At 40.2% G+C, this 19,648-nt stretch overlaps 1 protein-coding gene across 2 annotated transcripts in view; it reads left to right on the top strand.

Annotated features, from left to right (window-relative positions):
* vps50 (VPS50 EARP/GARPII complex subunit) overlaps nt 1-19,648 on the top strand; it is a 457,944-nt gene that overhangs the window by 316,475 nt on the left and 121,821 nt on the right. For both annotated transcript variants that reach the window (XM_060942755.1, XM_060942754.1), the window contains exon 20: nt 14,556-14,662. In XM_060942755.1, coding sequence (XP_060798738.1) covers nt 14,556-14,662 — 107 coding nt within the window. The remainder of the gene's footprint in view (nt 1-14,555; nt 14,663-19,648) is intronic.

Here is a 19,648-nt window from a genome sequence, read left to right as displayed (position 1 = left end):
GATTCCAGGCTGTTCTAGATAATCCTTGAACTTCAGTGGTATTGACCCTAAGGTGCCAATCACCACTGGTATCACTGCTACCTTACTCATGGGCATTCTCCACAATCCACAATCTTGCAATCTCTACCTTCAGCTCAGAGTAGGCATCAAGCTTATCTATTTGTTTTGTGATCATATTGTAAGTTATTATTATTATTATTATTATTATTATTAATTTCTGAATAGTCTTGAGAGCCATTTTGCTTTTCCAATTTGGTTTCATTTTTCAGGTTTTTATTGTTGGATGGATGAATGGAGGTGTGGTAAAAGTTGGCAGAGGAAACAATATATATATTTTTTTATAAAGTTTTGCAAGTTTATTACTGAAATCTCTCATTTAGATAAGTATTGACACCCTTTATTCAGTACTTTTTAGAAGCGTTTATCTCATCTCATTATCTCTAGCCGCTTTATCCTGTTCTACAGGGTCGTAGGCAAGCTGGAGCCTATACCAGCTGACTACAGGCGAAAGGCGGGGTACACCCTGGACAAGTCGCCAGGTCATCACAGGGCTGACGGCCTCTGCATGCTCTTGTGACAAGGCTTTCGCAGATAGCTTTTCACAGACAGTTGTAATTTATCGTTGAGCGGGGAGTAATAGGCGTGCGCGATGTTATTCACCGCCACAATGCAAGGGGGCGCGAAGTCGCGAAATCGCTAGGAGTAGTTGGTGGGTGTGGTTAGTGGAGTGTTTATCCTCCGGTTACTTATAATGACTAGAACCGGAGTCGTATAGATGTACGTACTTCCTCGATCAACCGCTCTTCGTGCTGCTCCATCTTCGCTCGTGTTTTTAAAAATGGCGGTCGTGAAAACAAACCAAACCGGGAAAGTAGGGAAGCGGAAGTGCGTGTACAGCGGATGTAGAGTGGACCAATCAGAGCCCTCTTGTCTGCGACGCTGTCTGCGAGGCTTCTGCGGTGGTCACAATTTTTGGGAGGTGCGCGCAGAGCGTCTGCGAAGGTGGGGGAGCTACGCAGACGCTATCTGCGAGGACTGGGTTGTCAGCATAAATTGGCCTTGACACATAGACACAGACAACCATTCACACTCACATTCACACCTACGCTCAATTTAGAGTCACCAGTTAACCTAACCTGCATGTCTTTGGACTGTGGGGGAAACCGGAGCACCCGGAGGAAACCCATGCGGACACGGGGAGAACATGCAAACTCCGCACAGAAAGGCCCTCGTCATCCACGGGGCTCGAACCCAGGACCTTCTTGCTGTGAGGCGACAGCGAGAAGCGTGTATTTATGCTTTTTTTTTTTTTTGGAAATGTGGATCAGCGGGACCTTGAGTGAAACCCTCGGCTGAGTGTATTGCGTTTTTCCACTTTTTGCCGTGAAGTTATTTGACAGCACTCTTCGAAGATTAGACAAATATGTGTCTCCAATCACAAGTAGAATTAAAAGAGACATTCAGCTATGCATACTGATGAATTTTCAGTCTGCTCTGCGGTGACTGGCACTTCTTCCTCCAGCACAATCACGCTCGACTTGGCAAACGTAGGGGTTATTATGACAGCTGCAGAGGGTTTATAAATGTAATGCTTAGTATGCTTGCAGCTCATTTGTTTTCTGTATAACACACATTAAGTCAGTAACTATGCATGATGAGGTACCAGTAATATTTTAATTACTAAAGCCTGTTCAAATTTAACTACTAAAGCCACTCCAGCAGACTGATATTTTCTTTACAGTGCCTGTTCAAAATGCATGAAAAGTTTACCGAACACATGACCTTGTACTGTACTGTCTCTTATTCTGATCATTTTTGATCTTAAACAGAAGTAATGTTTTGTTGCTAGTGGCTTTTACAAAGGAAAAAAAAAATCAGATGGTTGTGGTTATAGGAAGTTAGGAAGGATCATTTTTGTCTGAGGAACTCCATCTTTGCCGTGCTCCTTTCATCTCCGTTATCTTGGCATGCTAACTTGGAATTTAACAGTCTTAGCTTGCTGTTTAGTCAATATGTATAATTTATATTGCTTCATCAAAATTAAAAACCTGACCTAAAGAAACTGGTTTGATAATTCTCGATATCTAGGTTGCATTCTTTCTGAGGACTTGCCCATCATGGACATGTTTAGCTTGCTGACTTTGTTCAATGAACAAATGAGTTCATGGTATCTGACTGCGCAGCAATTCGGCCCTCAGTGCCATAATGTCCTGGATGCTATAATCATTAAACATTACATCACAAATTTGTCCATAAACAACAATATTGCAAACATCAAGAGCCTTGTGTGACTTGAGCATCAGCACAGTTGTGATCCAGCCAGTGAGTGACGCAGTTTAGTAATATCGCTTTTATACAACAGTTCTATCAACAAGAAATTAATATTGACTAAGTGACTTTTGGACACAATATGGACCAATGTTCTGTTCATTTTTGCTCCACTGACAGAAACCGATCCTGAAGAAGCCACACTCATTTTATGGCATATCTTCATCTGATGAGCGTTCATATTTTAAGACAAAAGTCTCTCTCTCTATATATATATTCCTGAAAATTATCATTTGCCATGTCCAATGATGATGTCACCAACACTGCCATAGGAACAGTTTTGAATTAGGAAGTGGTATTTTGCGTGCAGGACGCAGACGAGCGGCGTGATGCACAAAGTGAAACATCCCAGTGCCATCGTGTGAAATATCAGCACTCTTGGAACACCACTCAACCAATCAGATTAGTGGATGGGAACTAACTGTTGTACAGTGGTGCTTGAAAGTTTGTGAACTCTTTAGAATTTTCTATATTTCTGCGTAAATATGACCTAAAACAACATCAGATTTTCACACAAGTCCTAAAAGTAGATAAAGAGAACCCAGTTAAACAAATGAAATAAAAATATTATACTTGGTCATTTATTTATTGAGGAAAATGATCCAATACTACATATCTGTGAGTGGCAAAAGTACGTATGTAAACCTTTTGCTTTCAGTATCTGGTGTGACCCCCTTGTGCAGCAATAACTGCAACTAAATGTTTCCGGTAACTGTTGATCAGTCCTGCACACCGGCTTGGAGGAATTTTAGCCCATTCCTCCGTACAGAACAGCTTCAACTCTGGGATGTTGGTGGGTTTCCTCACATGAACTGCTCGCTTCAGGTCCTTCCACAACATTTCGATTGGATTAAGGTCAGGACTTTGACTTGGCCATTCCAAAACATTAACTTTATTCTTCTTTAACCATTCTTTGGTAGAACGACTTGTGTGCTTAGGGTCGTTGTCTTGCTGCATGACCCACCTTCTCTTGAGATTCAGTTCATGGACAGATGTCCTGACATTTTTCTTTTAGAATTCGCTGGTATAATTCAGAATTCATTGTTCCATCAATGATGGCAAGTCGTCCTGGCCCAGATGCAGCAAAACAGACCCAAACCATGATACAACCACCACCATGTTTCACAGATGGGATAAGGTTCTTATGCTGGGATGCAGTGTTTTCCTTTCTCAAACATAACGCTTCTCATTTAAACCAAAAAGTTCTATTTTGGTCTCATCCGTCCACAAAACATTTTTCCAATAGCCTTCTGGCTTGTCCATGTGATCTTTAGCAAACTGCAGACGAGCAGCAATGTTCTTTTTGGAGAGCAGTGGCTTTCTCCTTGCAACCCTGCCATGCACACCACTGTTGCTCAGTGTTCTCCTGATGGTGGACTCATGAACATTAACATTAGCCAATGTGAGAGAGGCCTTCAGTTGCTTAGAAGTTACCCTGGGTTCCTTTGTGACCTCGCTGACTATTACACGCCTTGCTCTTGGAGTGATCTTTGTTGGTCGACCACTCCTGGGGAGGGTAACAATGGTCTTGAATTTCCTCCATTTGTACACAATCTGTCTGACTGTGGATTGGTGGAGTCCAAACTCTTTAGAGATGGTTTTGTAACCTTTTCCAGCCTGATGAGCATCAACAACGCTTTTTCTGAGGTCCTCAGAAATCTCCTTTGTTCATGCCATGATACACTTCCACAAACATGTGTTGTGAAGATCAGACCTTGATTGTCATCCCATTGATTGAAAACACCTGACTCTAATTTCACCTTCAAATGAACTGCTAATCCTAGAGGTTCACATACTTTTGCCACTCATAGAAATGTAATATTGGATCATTTTCCTCAATAAATAAATGACCAAGTATAATATTTTTGTCTCATTTGTTTAACTGGGTTGTCTTTATCTACTTTTAGGACTTGTGTGAAAATCTGATATTTTAGGTCATATTTATGCAGAAATGTAGAAAATTCTAAAGGGTTCACAAACTTTCAAGCACCACTGTATACTAGTAATATAAAGTACATGTCTGGTCATTAATCTAATATCCCATGCACTGATTGACTCCGGTTGAAATTATGGATTCTCTGAGGTGACTGGCATCGTACTATTTTGTGAGGGGTGCAGCTGTGCCAGTCGCCTCAGAGAATCCATAATTTCAACCAGTGCCGCTCAGTGCATGGTATATTTGATTTATATCCCTCATCAGAAAATTCCAAACCGAAAGTGTTAAGATTGAATCTCGGCATAAACTCATTGAAGGCAGCTATGTTTGTTGTTTACGTCGGCGTAAATGTACCATGCAATCGCCTGCCTCACGAAGCATGATCATGATACATGGAGTTACACACACACACATGCTCATGGAGCCACAGCAGTGACTCGAGTCATCCATATAGCTTGAAATTGTGATATCAGTTCATGGTATATCCAGGATTTCCCATCACTGACTCACACCATATCCATTTTTAAAAATTTTGGATGTCACAAGATACATTGCTTAATCAATGGTGGAACTATTTTATGTCACGTGAGCCATCCTTGGCCAATGGGAATCTTCTGATGAGGGATATAAGTAAATAATATTGGCTGGCTTTTTTTTTTTGTGGTATATCAGATATATTCCGTTCAGCTAGCATGATACTGAATCAGTCAAAGACGAGTTCAATGTCATGCGAGCTGAATGGAATATATCTGATATACCACAAAAAAAAGCGCCAGCCAATATTATTATAATAATACATACACGTTCGATGGAACAATTAAAGAGTTTACAAAAATTTAAGAACGGGGTGTGTGTTAAGAATATCTAATGACGTTTTGGTAGCCTTTCAGGTGTTCAATGCATCTTTCTCTTACAGAATTCTTTCAGAATCTTCCGTATTTAACAAAGCAAACCTGCCAGCCATGCTTGTTTACAAATTGTCACAGTCACTCATTAGTGCAGAAGTTTTACGTGTAATATGTATCTTAAGGCATTTTCAATTCACTGCGATAGTTTACTGCGGGCGCCGCCGGCGAACAAAGAAATGCTTGTGCACATGCGCAACAGCAAACTTTCTCATTGAATATTCGCATCAGCTCCGATGTGTGATGTCATGTTGTCTTGACAACCATGCAGTATCATAGACCATGCTCAACGCTCATTCTCCATTGGGTAGCGTGACGTAATACACGTAGGATAAGCGATATGCTAACAGTATTGCATGCTATCAAACCAAATGAATGAAACCCGCTAGAAGGGAATAGAACACGTTTGTATTCGATCGAAAAAGTGTCCTGGATGTATAATAATACAGATTTGACCACCGCTGAGCATCATCTAGCTACTGACAGGACACCAAGCCATAGGAATCGTAAGCGGTGTTAGTTTAGCAATATAGCACTCCCTGTCTTTTAACGCTAATCTGTCATAATAAGTGGGTAAATTTGTAGCTAATGTCAATCCAATTCCGAAATAAAAATTATAGATTGGATTCTTCAGTTAGATTAGATTGGATTAAAACCAAATGGCATCAAGTTGCTAGGCTATGTCTTAGCGGTAGGCTGTAAAAGAGAAACTAAAGAAAATAGTTGTGGATTTTAAAGCCTGTTTGTACTACGGTAGTGAAAACTGACTCAGGCAGAGGATTTATTCTTCATCTTGCGAAGCTGCTCACATGTGGCGGTGAACTCCTTAATGCTGTTTTTTTTATTAGTTTTTTTGTTTGTTTTCATTTATTTTCCTGTACATGGTGTACAGAACATGGAAGTAGCATGCTGAGTTAAGCATCTTCAAACACATTTAACATCAGGCAAATTTCAACTTCAAACATTTTCCTTTTAACTTCTATTCAGTGCCCCAAGCATCACGTTGAAACGAACGGAGCTTTGTCAGCGCTTCATGACGGTAGCTCAAAGAGAAATCTGCCCTTTAATTAAAGCACAAATGAAGCAACGAAGAAAACGAGAATTAATGATCAATAAAACGAGAGGTTTAACGATTTAAAAGTTTTAAAAAGAATCCTCAGTAGCACTAAACTGATTCAACAAATAACTACTGAAGTGAAAGGGAAGAAATGAGAATGTACAGTACAAGTCTAGCGTTGCGAGACGCTTTGTAAAGCCTCGGTTTATTTCAGCATCTGTTTCAGCCGAGACGTAAATCGATGCGAAGAAGAAATGCAGCTTGTTGACGTCAGCAATATATCCAACGTTTTACATCAACAATGGTAAACAGTTTTTTAAGAAGGTAAATCCATTAACCGTTCAAAACAAGCCTTAAAGAACCATTTTTTCCCCCTTGGAGAATATATTTACCTTTTTTATGGAAATGCAATCTATTAACAAGACTCACTCGGCAGCACAATATTATATGCGCGCTCACTTTGCTGAAATCATCTGCTCTTTCCTCCAAAGTAATGAGGAATCGATTCCATGTGGTGATGTGTGAAAGGCAAGAATATAGTCCAAATGTCGCTGAGTTGATGAGAGCAAAGCTAATATCTGTTTGACTGAACTTGGTCTCCTCTAAACTATAATTATTCTATCCACATTCACTGGATACGAACAATCGCACACTCTGATTGGCTACTAGGCTATCGGCTCATATACCCTGAGTAGAGAAAAGCAAAATGGTGGAGCGTGTTGCTGAACCAACCGAAGACTAAATACAAATTCGAAAACAAAACCCCTAAAAATACACAAAAAAAAGCAACAAAATATGGCATAAAAGTATTTGATGGAAGGACGCATCTTTTTTTTTCAAGAATTATTATTAAAGCATTTTTCACAAATTGCTATTGTCATTTCGCTGGTTTGTTTACATTCTAAGCAGAAATTATTTTGTCAGACGTTTTATGTATAAAGTAGGGATGGGACATTAACACGTTAATTAAGATTAATTAACTTCAAACAAATTAATTTGTTAAAAATATTAACTCATTTTATCGCAGTTTGCATGCCAAACAACCCGGAACCGTTGTTAGTGCACCGTGTTATGGTGCAACAAATATACTGACGCACACAGTTCCAGTTACAGCAATGGAGCTTGAAAGCGCGCCGGGTCTGCTGGACGGTAAATTTATATTCAAAAAACCACCCGATGGAACTGTTGATAAAACCACAGTTTATTGCAAACTGTGCAGAAAGGAGTTTGCTTATCACAGAAGCTCGTCAACTTTACGGTACCATTTAAATGCCAAGCATGTCACCGCGATTACTGAAACAGCTGCAGTTCTGGTCAGCAGTGCAAACTCAAAGAAATGGCTGGATTCCAGAAGAAAATGAGCAGGGCAACGTCGGAAAATTTAACGAATACGCTGGCCAAGTGGATTGCCCTGGACTGCAGACCGCTATCGGTGGTAGACACAAGGGTCTACAAGATGTATTGCAGATTGTGGCGTGTGATCCATCGTTTCAAATGCCGTGCAGAAGAACAATTTCCAACAAAATATTGTTTACAGCCATTAAATGAGCTTGAATCTAAAAAATCATATCTGTGTATTCTTTGAACTCTTCACATATTATTTAGTTGCATAAAATAAATGTTGCTTTTGGGGCAAATACGGTAGTGCTATTAATTAAGATTAATTAATTACAAAGCCTGTAATTAATTAGATTATTTTTTTTTATCTAGTCCCACCCTTAGTATAAAGTTTTTATTTATTAAATTTGCAAAAAATAAAAATGCTCTGTTTCTCAAAATCCAGTGAATGTGGATAGAATAAAATAGTTATTCCACTCAATCTCGTCATACATGGCTTGTAGCTAACTCGGCGCTATGCTATCCGCTCATGTACGACTCGATTTCGTGGAATAACTGTTAAATATATTACTACTGGTAAGATCATCAGATTTAAATACCACTTTTAAAGGGGTAAAAAATATAATATATACGGTTGCTGATGTGACAAAGTAACGTATTCTTAAGTATTCTATCAAATTTATGTACTCGAAAACAACGAAATATCTTGGTAATTGTAAATATAATACTTTATACGCTAAACCGCACAAGAGTCGCCATTTTTAAAAGACCGTGACGTCAGCGCTACCCACTGCACTAGCGGAACTCTCCGAAATAGAGGAGATAAGCTTGTAATCATGGCGTCGGGCGCATCAAGTGAAAGCGACAGCTCTGTCGAATCATACGAAGAGATCCCGCAAGACACACTGCAAGCAGGCTATGGCTTAGAAGGGTACCAGTTTGAACCTAGGAGAGGTACTCTCGACTCCGGTGATGAAATAAGAGAAGAAAGCTCGGATGACGGCGAGGATGAGACTGATGCTGACCATGGGCATGGCGAGCGTGGGGCAGAGCGTCTGCGTGCAGGTGACATGGCGTGGTGCTCGTGCGGAAAATGTAACGTGGAGTTGCTCACGAGTCCAGCAGAATTTATTTGCTGCAATGAGATAGGCGCCAACCGTGGACTTGCGAAATCGTCGCAAGAGGCAGAAACAGGTATTTCAAACGTGCTATTCCAAACCTCAATGAGCCAACACAACTGGGCACATACATACGTCATGAGTGTTACGCAGAGAAAATGATCGTGCATTCTGTTTGGATAAAATTAATATCATGGCGGGCTGTTCAAACTGCGGAAATAGTTTGCTCGAGCTACTTTCAAAACACTGTAACTTTCCAACCTTAGAACAAAAAACTTTTGTAAGTCTTGAATAAGGTTCGTTAATGTGTGTTTTATTGTTATATTTACTCTATTGCTGCATTCATGTGCTATGGGAAGATGATATTTTCCAGTTGGGAAGTGGTATTTACCAGTGTGTTGTGTTCACATGCTTTTGTTGTTGTTGACAAATTAAAGATGGTGGACCAGATCCAAGTTAGCAATAGTTAGTTAGCTATCGTTAGCAATAGCGTCTGCTCTGGATAGGTAAAAACAAACCATAACACATTTTTAAAGGAAACGGATTTCTAACATATTATATTACACTTGTTAATGACGCAACATTGCATAGACACAAAAAACTACCCACTAGTACTAGTAAAAAAAAAAACTTTAGTAGCGTACAGTGCTTAACATTCAAGTGTCTTGTACCGCTCGCCGCCATGTTGAAAAGGTTAAAGTTCATCTCATCTCGGCAACTCGTGTATCAAAATTTTATACGAGTTGCCCAGTGGAAAATACCACAAGAGGGGGCGTTCATGTGTGCTTTCCATGTCAGCGTTTGGTATTTACCATAATTCCCATAGCACATGAACGCAGCATATATATTGCCCTCTGTTCCCCTTTAAGTAAGCTCAGTACCTGTTGTTATAAAGCATACTGATGTCTATATCCCCATAATCTGTAACATGCTACTGTAATGTTTTAATAGATGATTAGGAACAATGTGGTTAATGAAGAGACTCGTTTTTAAATGGAACAAACTGGCAGGATTAGAGTGGCCCACTGTGGTGTGATTGGCCTGCCTGTTGTGTTTTTGCAGTTAAAACAGGTGTGAATACGTTTGAATCGATTACAGCACAATGGTGGAATAATTTTGCATGCTCGCAGCATGCGTGGAGATGCTAGCAGGTATCATAATCAATGTAAAACACCCAATTTATTTTGAGACCCACTAATGAAGCATGGTGGTACAGTGGGTATTGTTACACCTCACAGCTCTGGAGTTCTCGGTTCTATCCTGAGCTCGGGTTATTGTCAGTGTGGAGTTTGTCTGCATCTTCTCCCAGTATCCATGTGGGTTTCATCTGTCTTCTCCATTTCGCTCCCACCTCTTAAAAAAAAAAAAAAGTCAGTGATACTGGAAATTCTCCCTAAGTGGGAATTTGTGGGCGAGACCCTCAGTGATGGATTGGCATCTCATTCCTGGGTCGGTCTCTGAGATCACTGCTGCCTGGACCAGGATAAAGTACCGTATTTTCCGGACTATACGTCGCTCCGGAGTTTAAGTCGCATCAGCCAAAAAATGCATTATGAAGACGAAAAAAACATATATGCGTCGCACCGGACTATAAGTCGCACTTTTTTGAAGGGTTATTCTATCCATAGAATCTGTGATTGTATCTGATAAGCGGCGCGTGGTTACTGCGCGACTGCATTGTTTATTTAATAAACGAACAGCTGAGCAGTGATAACGCGCCCTTTGCCCTGTAAGTAGCCTAGTCTGATTATTTTAAATATCTACTACTATCTTTAATACTATCACTATCGTTATTACTAATAGCCTATATTATTATTATAACTAATATTAGTAGCCTATTACTGATGCATTAATCAGTTTGCTTTTAGAATATTTTTACCGGTAGGGCTTATTATCGCCCCATGGCTCTTTCATCTGTGTTATTAAAGCTGTAGTCATCATCGAGGAGTGTCATTCTTCATTTTTTGTCGAATTTTATTTCATCAAATCAAAGGTCAATTAGGCTATAGGTATATCATCTCCAAAGACAGGTACGGTAGTAAAAACAACCGTCTAGTGAAAAAAAAACCCAACAACAACCGCTTTTAAATCCCCTACTTAAATCCTTAAAATGAGTCATTTAACTCATGTCTTGTGTGATCTGATCTCCAATGGTGAAATAAACCGGTTGTGATGAGTACAGTCTGTTATTTTAGAAGATAAATGTAATATATAATTTAATATATAGACTAATAAAAATTAATATTTTATAATATATCACGACATATTACTGTCTGTAACTGTTTGTCACTAAAGCGTTTTCTAAGATCATAATGTCTGATATTATTATTATTATTATTATTATTATTTTACACACACAATAAGCGCATGTGCGTAAAGTTATAGTAAACCATCCCCCACCTTTTTTTTTTTGAGTCGCCGGACCCACCCACCTCCTGCGTTCTGGGACCTCCCACTTCACAAATTAAGCACTGCCTAAAATCACTACATAACTTATTTAAATAACTATAGGCCTATCATTAATAATAAAACACAGGTCAATCAAGTTTATCAAGCTGATGATTTCACTCCAAATCAGCAAATCCATTGAATTCCTCATCCTCGGTGTCGCTTCTGAACAACTCTGCCTCCAGCGGCAGATGAAGCGCCGTTTCCTCTTCTACTGCGTGGCTGTCATCAGACTCAGCATCAGCTCCAGTTATTCCGCGGTGAAAAAAAAAAAACATATATACGTCGCACCGGAGTATAAGTCGCATGGCCAGCCGAACCATGAAAAAAAGTGCGACTTATAGTCCGAAAAATACGGTACTTCCTGAAGATGAGGGAATCTATGAGCAGTGCTTGTTCAGTTTGATAGTGAGCATAACGTTACCATGATTCAACATGATCAGTTATACTGAGCTGTAAATTCATGCCCATAGTACAGGGTGTTTCAAAAAATGTGATGATATTTGAGATGTAAATATCCCAGAAACTACACAGTCTAGGCAAAAGAAACTGAACAGGCTTAATGTTGAGCAATATAAGATTTATTCCTCAAAATTTGAATGAGACATTCAAAGGTATGCGGATTCCATGACCGATTTTACAAATTTTCAATATTCGCGAACCTGCTCGCTCGATCGTCTCTTCCGATGCTGGTGGTCGTCCAGATCCTTTTGCCCTGCTGCACAGACAGCCTTCCTCTTTAAACTTTTTGTGCCGTGTCCAAATCTGCACTGCAGTTGGTGCATTTTTAGAGAATTCTCTTATAAATGCACGCTGCACGGTCTTGTTCGACTGTGTTCGAGCGTACTCTAACACGCAAAACGCCTTTTCTTTTCCAGTGAATGGCATTTCTATACCTAAAAAGATAAAAACATTAAACGTAAAATTTTGACCTGTTTCCACACATGCTGTTAAAATTTGAGGTCAATTGAACAAGAACTGGCAAAGTTATTAGATTGTGAAATGATATCAAATTTTTTGAAGCACCCTGGAGCTTAATAATCCCATTCTATTGTGACACATGAAAATTTAAAAAATGAATTAAAAAGCCATGTATGTATTCTTCTTCTTTTGGCTGTTCCTGTTAGGGGTCCCTCCTTCTAACCACTATGCCACCGTGAGCGATACAGTGGTGTAGTGGTTAGCACGGTCGCCTCACAGCAAGAAGGTTCTGGGTTCGAACCAGGTAGCCGTTGAGGGCCTTTCTGTGTGGAGTTTGCATATTCTCCCCGTGTCGGCGTGGGTTTCCTCCGGGTGCTCCGGTTTGCCCCACAGTCCAAAGACATGCAGGTTAGGTTAATATGGGATGGCCTTGGGCTGAGGTGCCCTAGCCTGGGCCCGCCCATCCTAAGCGTGACGCAACACGAGGGCCTGTTGCGAGCTTAGTCTGGCCAGGCAAGCTATCTACAGCTCTTCCAAGCTCCCGAAAAATCGGGAGTCAGTCAACTTTGAGCATCTCCAACGGCCCTGGGTAGAGGCGTGTTCAAGGCAGTGACGTAGTAGAACTGCGACCAGAAGCCACAGATTGTTTACAGAATCTATGCCGGAAACGCTTCATTCACTAGAAACATTACGAACATGGAGCAAGTTCTCATTGAAAACGGAGCAAAGAGCAGCCCTGGAGGTATTTATTGAAAGGAAGGACGTTTTCGCCTTGCTCCCGACCGGCTTCGGTAAGAGTTTAATCTACCAGTTAGCCCCGTCGCATCACATGCGTCAGAGGAAAGAGTGATGTGATTGGTTTAAGCTTCGTCACAGCCTTTTCTGGCTTCGACCAGTAGCAAACTGAGGCATTTCAGGGAGGCGGGTCAACCACGCGCTTTGGGAAACGGTTGGGCTTAATATCTTTGCCAGACCAAATGCTTGCAGAGCTTTGAAGTTGCGTTAGCCAGACTAGAGGTGCCCTTGAGCGAGGCATCTAACCCCCAACTGCTCCCCGGGCGCTGTTAGCATGGCTCCAGCATTCTTTTCCCAGTATACCCTGGATCTCTCCTCTGTACGTGTCCAAACCATCTCAATCTCACCTCTCTCACTTTGTCTCCAAGCCGTCCTACATGCGCTGTCCCTCTAATATTTCTAATCATTTCTAACCTTGCCCAACTTTGTCACTTCCAATGAACATCTCAGCATCTTCAGCTCTGCTACCTCCAGTTCAGCCTCCTGTCTTGTTGTCCATGCCACTGTCTCCAAACCATCCATCATCACTGCTCTGACTACTGTCTGATACACTTTCCCTTTCACTCTTGCTGGCAACCTTCTGTCACAAATCACTCCTGACTGACACTCTCCTCCATCCACTCCAACCTGCTGGATGAATGAATGGATGACATGAATGAGAGAGAGAGGATGTTACATGGTTGTGCAAAGACATGAAGTTTATCCTTGAGTGGTGAAAATATATTCACGAGTGAGCGAAGCGAGCAAATATTTTCAAGCACGAGAAGATAAACTTCATATCTTCACACTACCTTGTAATGCTCTTTGTATTAACAAAAAAAACCCTGCAAGTTAACCAAAAGAATTTTAATTTTGAAAAGGTTCGCCATTTTGACAACACGCGTCGAATCAGCGGGAAAACACTGGGAGTGACCTCGTCGGAGTGAAATATTGGGAATTATGATGCATACAGGACACTTTTTCGATCGAATACAAACGTGTTCTATTCCCTTCTAGCGGGTTTCATTCATTTGGTTTGATAGCATGCAATATTGTTAGCATATCGATTATCCTACTTGTGTTACGTCACTCTACCCAATGGAGAACGAGCATTGAATATGGTTTACGATATTGCATGGTTGTCAAGACAACATGACATCACACATCGGAGACGTAAAAGTTCTGCACTAGCGAGCAACTGTGACGATTTGTGAACAAACATGGCCGCCAGGTTTGAGTTGTTAAATACAGAAGGTTTTGAGAGAATTTTGAAAGAGGAAGACGGGTTGAACACTCGAAAGGAATTTATAATAATAATAATAATATTGGCTGGCTTTTTTTTGTGGTCTATCAGATATATTCCATTCAGCTAGCATGATATTGAACGAGTCGAAGACTCGTTCAATATCATGCTAGCTGAATGGAATATATCTGATAGACCACAAAAAAAAGCCAGCCAATATTATTTAAATATGTTATACAATGTCCTGGATATAGTTCGTATGAAAAATACAAGTGGCATATTTCCCAGTACACGTCATATATCCACACACAAAATAATTTATGCATATATTTATTTAAATTGTGTATATTTCATTGTATTGTATTTATTAGACATAGTAGTTTTAACTCGATGTCTCTCTTGAGTATACGAAACATCTTGATGTTTCATACAGTGATTTATTATTTTTTTAATCAAAACATATTGTGTGTGTTCTGTGTGTGATCAGCGTGTCCAGAGAGACACTGCGCAGCAGAAAAAGATCTGACTACAGCCTGAACAAGATCAATGCCCCCATCCTGACCAACACCACTCTTAACGTGATCCGTCTGGTTGGTAAGTATTTGACCTTTAACATTTCATCCACTTTAAAGGACACAGAACAAAACAGCGACCCTGCGCAAGTGACCCCGATTTGCCGATCAATTAATAGGCTAATGGCAGAGGTGTGTGCATCGACGTGGCTCCTTGTCAGGAGATCTGTTTTGCATTTGCCTCCTCGTCTCTTTCAGGTCATTTGAAGCAATGATAATTCGTTTAATGCATCAACCGGCATGGAAGCCCAGACTCCATTAGGTTTTAGCTCTTGAGTAGAAATGAATGGATCCATCTTGTGACAGAGGTGACGGGGTTTTTTTTTTTCCTTTTATTTCTTTCCTTGAGGTTTTTGTCTGTGAGTCATGCTTCAGTGTTGGGTGTTTTTTTTTTTTTGCGACCCAGAAATAAACTGGGGAAAACTTTAATCAATTTCAGTTTAAAAAAAAAAAAAAATTAAGTCCTGTAATTTGCTGTTTCTCAGGAACTTTTTTTTTTCACTAATCCTTGACAGTTTTACAGCAAATAACAAACGGATTTTGCGTCAGTAGAGGAATTTTATTACACAGAACAAATACCCATGACATTACAAGGGATTGTGTTCTGCTGTTTATAAGATGAATGAAGTTTCTCATGGAATTGTGAGTCTAAAAAAATAAATAAATAAGCCCTCTTCAGCATTAACATTGAGTTTTCTTTCTGTTCAAAAGTCCTTATTCAATCCTAACTATGCTAGTGCATCTCAAAAAATTAGAATATTGTGAAAAAGTTCAATATTTTCCATCAGTTATTTAAGAAAGTGAAAATGTTATATATTATAGACTCATTACACATAAACTAAAATGTTTCAAGCATTTTTCTATTTTAATCAGTATGGCATACAGTACAAAAACATAAACATTTCAAAATATTAGAATATTTAATTTTGAGTTTGAGTAAAACAGTATGAACACAGTGTATCTCTCGGTCTAGTTCAGTACACACAACCACAATCATGGGGAAGACTGCTGACTTGACCGTTGTCCAGAAGATGATCACTGATGCCCTCCACAAGGAGGGTAAGCCACAAAAGGTCATTGCTGAAAAGGGTGGCTGGAAAAGGTGCACAAGCAACAGGGATGGCTGCAGTCTTGAGAGGATTGTCAAGAAAAGTTGATTCAAGAACTTGGGAGAGCTTCACAAGGAGTGGACTGAGGCTGGTGTCAGTGTATCAAGACCCATCACGAACAGACATCTTCAAGAAAGGGGATACAACTTTCGCATTCCTAATATTAAGCTACTCCTGAGCCAGAGACAATGTCAGAAGTGTCTTATCTGGGCTAAGGAGAGAAAGAAATGGACTGTTGCTCAGTGGTCCAAAGTCCTCTTTTCAGATGAAAGTACATTTTGCATTTAATTTGGAAATCACGGTTCTAGAGTTTGGAGGAAGAGTGGAGAAGCACAGAATCCAAGGTGTTTGAAGCCCAGTGTGAAGTTTCCACAGTCTGTGATGATTTGGGGTGCCATGTCATCTGCTGGTGTTTGTCCACTGTATTTTATCAAGTCCAAAGTCAACACAGCCATCTACCAGGAGATTTTAGAGCACTTCATGCTTCCATCTGCTGACGAGCTTTTTGGAGATGCTGATTTCCTTTTCCAGCAGGACTTAGCACCTACCCACAGTGCCAAAACTACTACCAAATGGTTTGCTGACCATGATATTACTGTGTTTGACTGGCCAGCCAACTTTCCTGACCTGAACCTCATAGAGAATCTATGGGGTATTGTCAAGAGGAAGATGAGAAACACCCGACCCAAAAATACAGATGAGCTGAAGGCCACTATCAAAGCAACCTGGGCTTCAATAACACCTCAGCAGTGCCACAGACTGATCACCTCCATGCCACACCGCATTGATACAGTAATTCATGGTAAAGGAGCCCCAACCAAGTATTGAGTGTATAAATGAATATACTTTTCAGAAGTTGGACATTTCTGTATTGTAAATCCTTTTTTTGATTGATCTTAGGGAATATTCTAATAATTTGAGATACTGGATTTCTGATTTTCATGAGCTATAAGCCATAATCCTCAAAATTAAAACAAAAAAGGCTTTAAATATTTCACTTTACATGTAATGAATATAGAATATATGAAAGTTTACCTTTTTGAATTAAATTATGAAAAAAGGAACTTTTTCATGGTATTCTAATTTTTTGAGATGCACTAGTGTTACTATGTGTTTCTTATGTAGGTGTTATGTTTTTTCCTAAATTAATTGCTGTGCCTCAGGGTGCATGGAAACACTGATGCCCAATCAATCCATCAGATCTCATTATGATTGACAAGTGTACATTTCTTGAATTCTTAAAAATGAGAGATTGATTACTGTAGGAGTGTATTTCTAACCTGATGAAACATTTAACATTGCCTGTCTAGCACATCTAGCTGTCAAACTGAATCCAGTGTTATTGCTTTATATTAGAGATGTCAAAATTAACGTGTTAATCGTTGTGATTAATTTTGAACATTTAACACATTGGAAAAAAACCCAAACCTCAGTTAACGCAGCTGCGTTTTGTTTACTTCCTGTGTTGAGGCTGACCTATGACACGGATGCCGCGAAACCTCATCCTAGCCAGAGACAATCCCTCATTAACGATGGAGACGAACTGTGAAAGAGTTTTGGGTGGGAAGTTTCAATATAAAAAGTAGTCCGATGAAACCAGTGAGAAAACAAAAGTAATTTGCACAGCTTGCAAAGCCGAATTCGATTATCACAGAAGCACCTCGTCTTTAAAATATCTTCACGCGAAACACCCTGCGGAAACCATCTGGACTGCTCGCCAGTCTACATTACAGGAGTGGGGTACCCGTGGGCGAAGAACTAAACCGGGAGGTGAAAAGGTTACTGATGCTTTGGCTACTTGGATCACTAAAAACGTCCGATACACTAGCTGAGTGTTTTCTGCCCGTGTTTTATCTGTGTGTATTCTCTCTCTCTCTCTCTCTCTCTCTCTCTCTCTCTCTCTCTCTCTTTCTCTGGCCTTGATTTTGAAATCCGCTGGCACTTAATAGGTCTGAATTTTCTTTCTGCAACTACATAGTTCTGTATTTAAAGATGCTAGTAAGCAGTGGGGTCCGAAATATGCATCTTTAGTGATCATTCTACATTCATTTGCTGATTTTACATTTAAATCTGCCTTATAACAAGCTTTAGACTAGAGAAGAAAAACAAGTTTTTAATCGTGATTAATTCACTGCAAAATGTGTGATTAATTACTTATTTTTTAAATCGATTGATAGCCTTGCTTTATATATTTAACAGTTATTCCACAAAATCGAGTCGTACATGAGCTGATGGCCGATGAGCATAGCGCCGAGTTGGCAGTAAGCCATGTACAACGAGATTTGAGTGGAATAACTGTTTTATTCTATCCACATTCACTGGATTTTAGGAAACCGAGCATTATTTTTTGCAAATGTGATAAATAAAAACTTTTATACAAAATGTCTGACACAATCATTTCCGCTTAGAATGTACCTAAACAAGCCAGCGAAATGACAGGAGCAATTTGTGAAAAATGCTGTAATAATAATTCTTGGAAAATAAAAAAGATACGTTCTTACCATCAAATACTTTTATTCCATATTTTGTTGCTTTTTTTGGGGGGGGGGGGGGGTTGTTTTCGAGTACTTTTTATTTCGTCCTTGGTTGGTTCAGCAACACGGTCCACCATTTTCTTCTTCTTCTTTAGGGTTTCTTGGTGGTTGGCAAACCAACTTAAAGGTGCATTACCGCCACCGACTGGGCTGGAGTGTGGAACAGGAGATACTGGGGGGAGACACCTATAGACCCTTTTCACTCACGTGACCTTCGTAAACGCGACCGCCATTTTGGACATGAAGAAATAACGGTTTATGGCACAGACCCTTTCGGTTCTCGCTCATCTAGCTGCTACAATGACTGCTTAGACTGCAACAATAATACCTAACACACATTTAAGTATCCGTCGTAAAGACGTGAAACTCGTCGAGTGACGAGTGTGTTCATTGATAAGCTAACACAATCTAAAAGTAGACATACCATCACACTGCCCTGGCGCTGTGTACAGTTTACCTTCTATGGTTTGTGCACTCACTATTTGCCATTACTTTCTCCAACCCAGTGTTCAAACTATGCCGATATTTTCCGGGGGTCCCCTTTTTTTCCCTTGGGGGTGGGTGGGGTGGGGTGCTTGCGCTTGTCTCAGAGCGCGGATCTCCAAACACATGAGAAGCCTATCTTACGCACATATCACGCAGACTCCACACCTCCACACACGCATCGCGTCTGAAATCATAACTCATCAGGGGAAATCGTGTCCGCATTGGCATGTTCAAAAAACAACCTCGCGTCAACAATGATACCACACGCAAGAAAAAAAAAACAGTCAGGCTACTCAACACATCTGATCCACAGCAGCACCAAAGCATCACTGGAAATCATGTCAACAACCAATCTTCCATTTCAACATGCGTCAACAAACAAATGGCACCACAAACATGAACGAATCGGTCAGGCTACCGATTCCAAACCCACAGCAGACGAATAATTAAACGCATCTTACCTTAAAGCAGAATCGACCACAAAGGAAGTGTGTTGGCACTGTTGGCACACTTCCTTTCTACTAGTTTGTGTCCCCAACCTGGCAGCAGCAGTCGTTGTCTTATCGGTTTATTTTATCTTTGATGTAAACACAACACTTCGGATATGCAAATGCTTCCCGTTACACACGATTGCTATGTCAATAAACATCATTTTGCCAATATTTTAGAGACCATCCATCTTCTCCGTCGGTCAGCATCTGTCGGGATCCGATAAAATGATAAATCTTGCCTTGTGTGTTGATGGTTACTACATCCAGGTGCACAACAATATAATGGCATGATGGAAGTCTTGCTGAAAGTAAAAACTTTCTTTGATGGCTATATTCCTTTCGATGCTTCGCCGTCGTTCCTCGTTGTTGGCTGTGGTAGACTACTGGT

The sequence above is a fragment of the Neoarius graeffei genome, chromosome 16 (genome assembly GCF_027579695.1).
Source record: "Neoarius graeffei isolate fNeoGra1 chromosome 16, fNeoGra1.pri, whole genome shotgun sequence".
In the NCBI taxonomy this organism is placed as follows: Eukaryota; Metazoa; Chordata; class Actinopteri; order Siluriformes; family Ariidae; genus Neoarius; species Neoarius graeffei.
The sequence above is the reverse complement of the archived record's forward strand: the minus strand, read 5'-3'. Positions and strand labels throughout refer to the sequence as shown.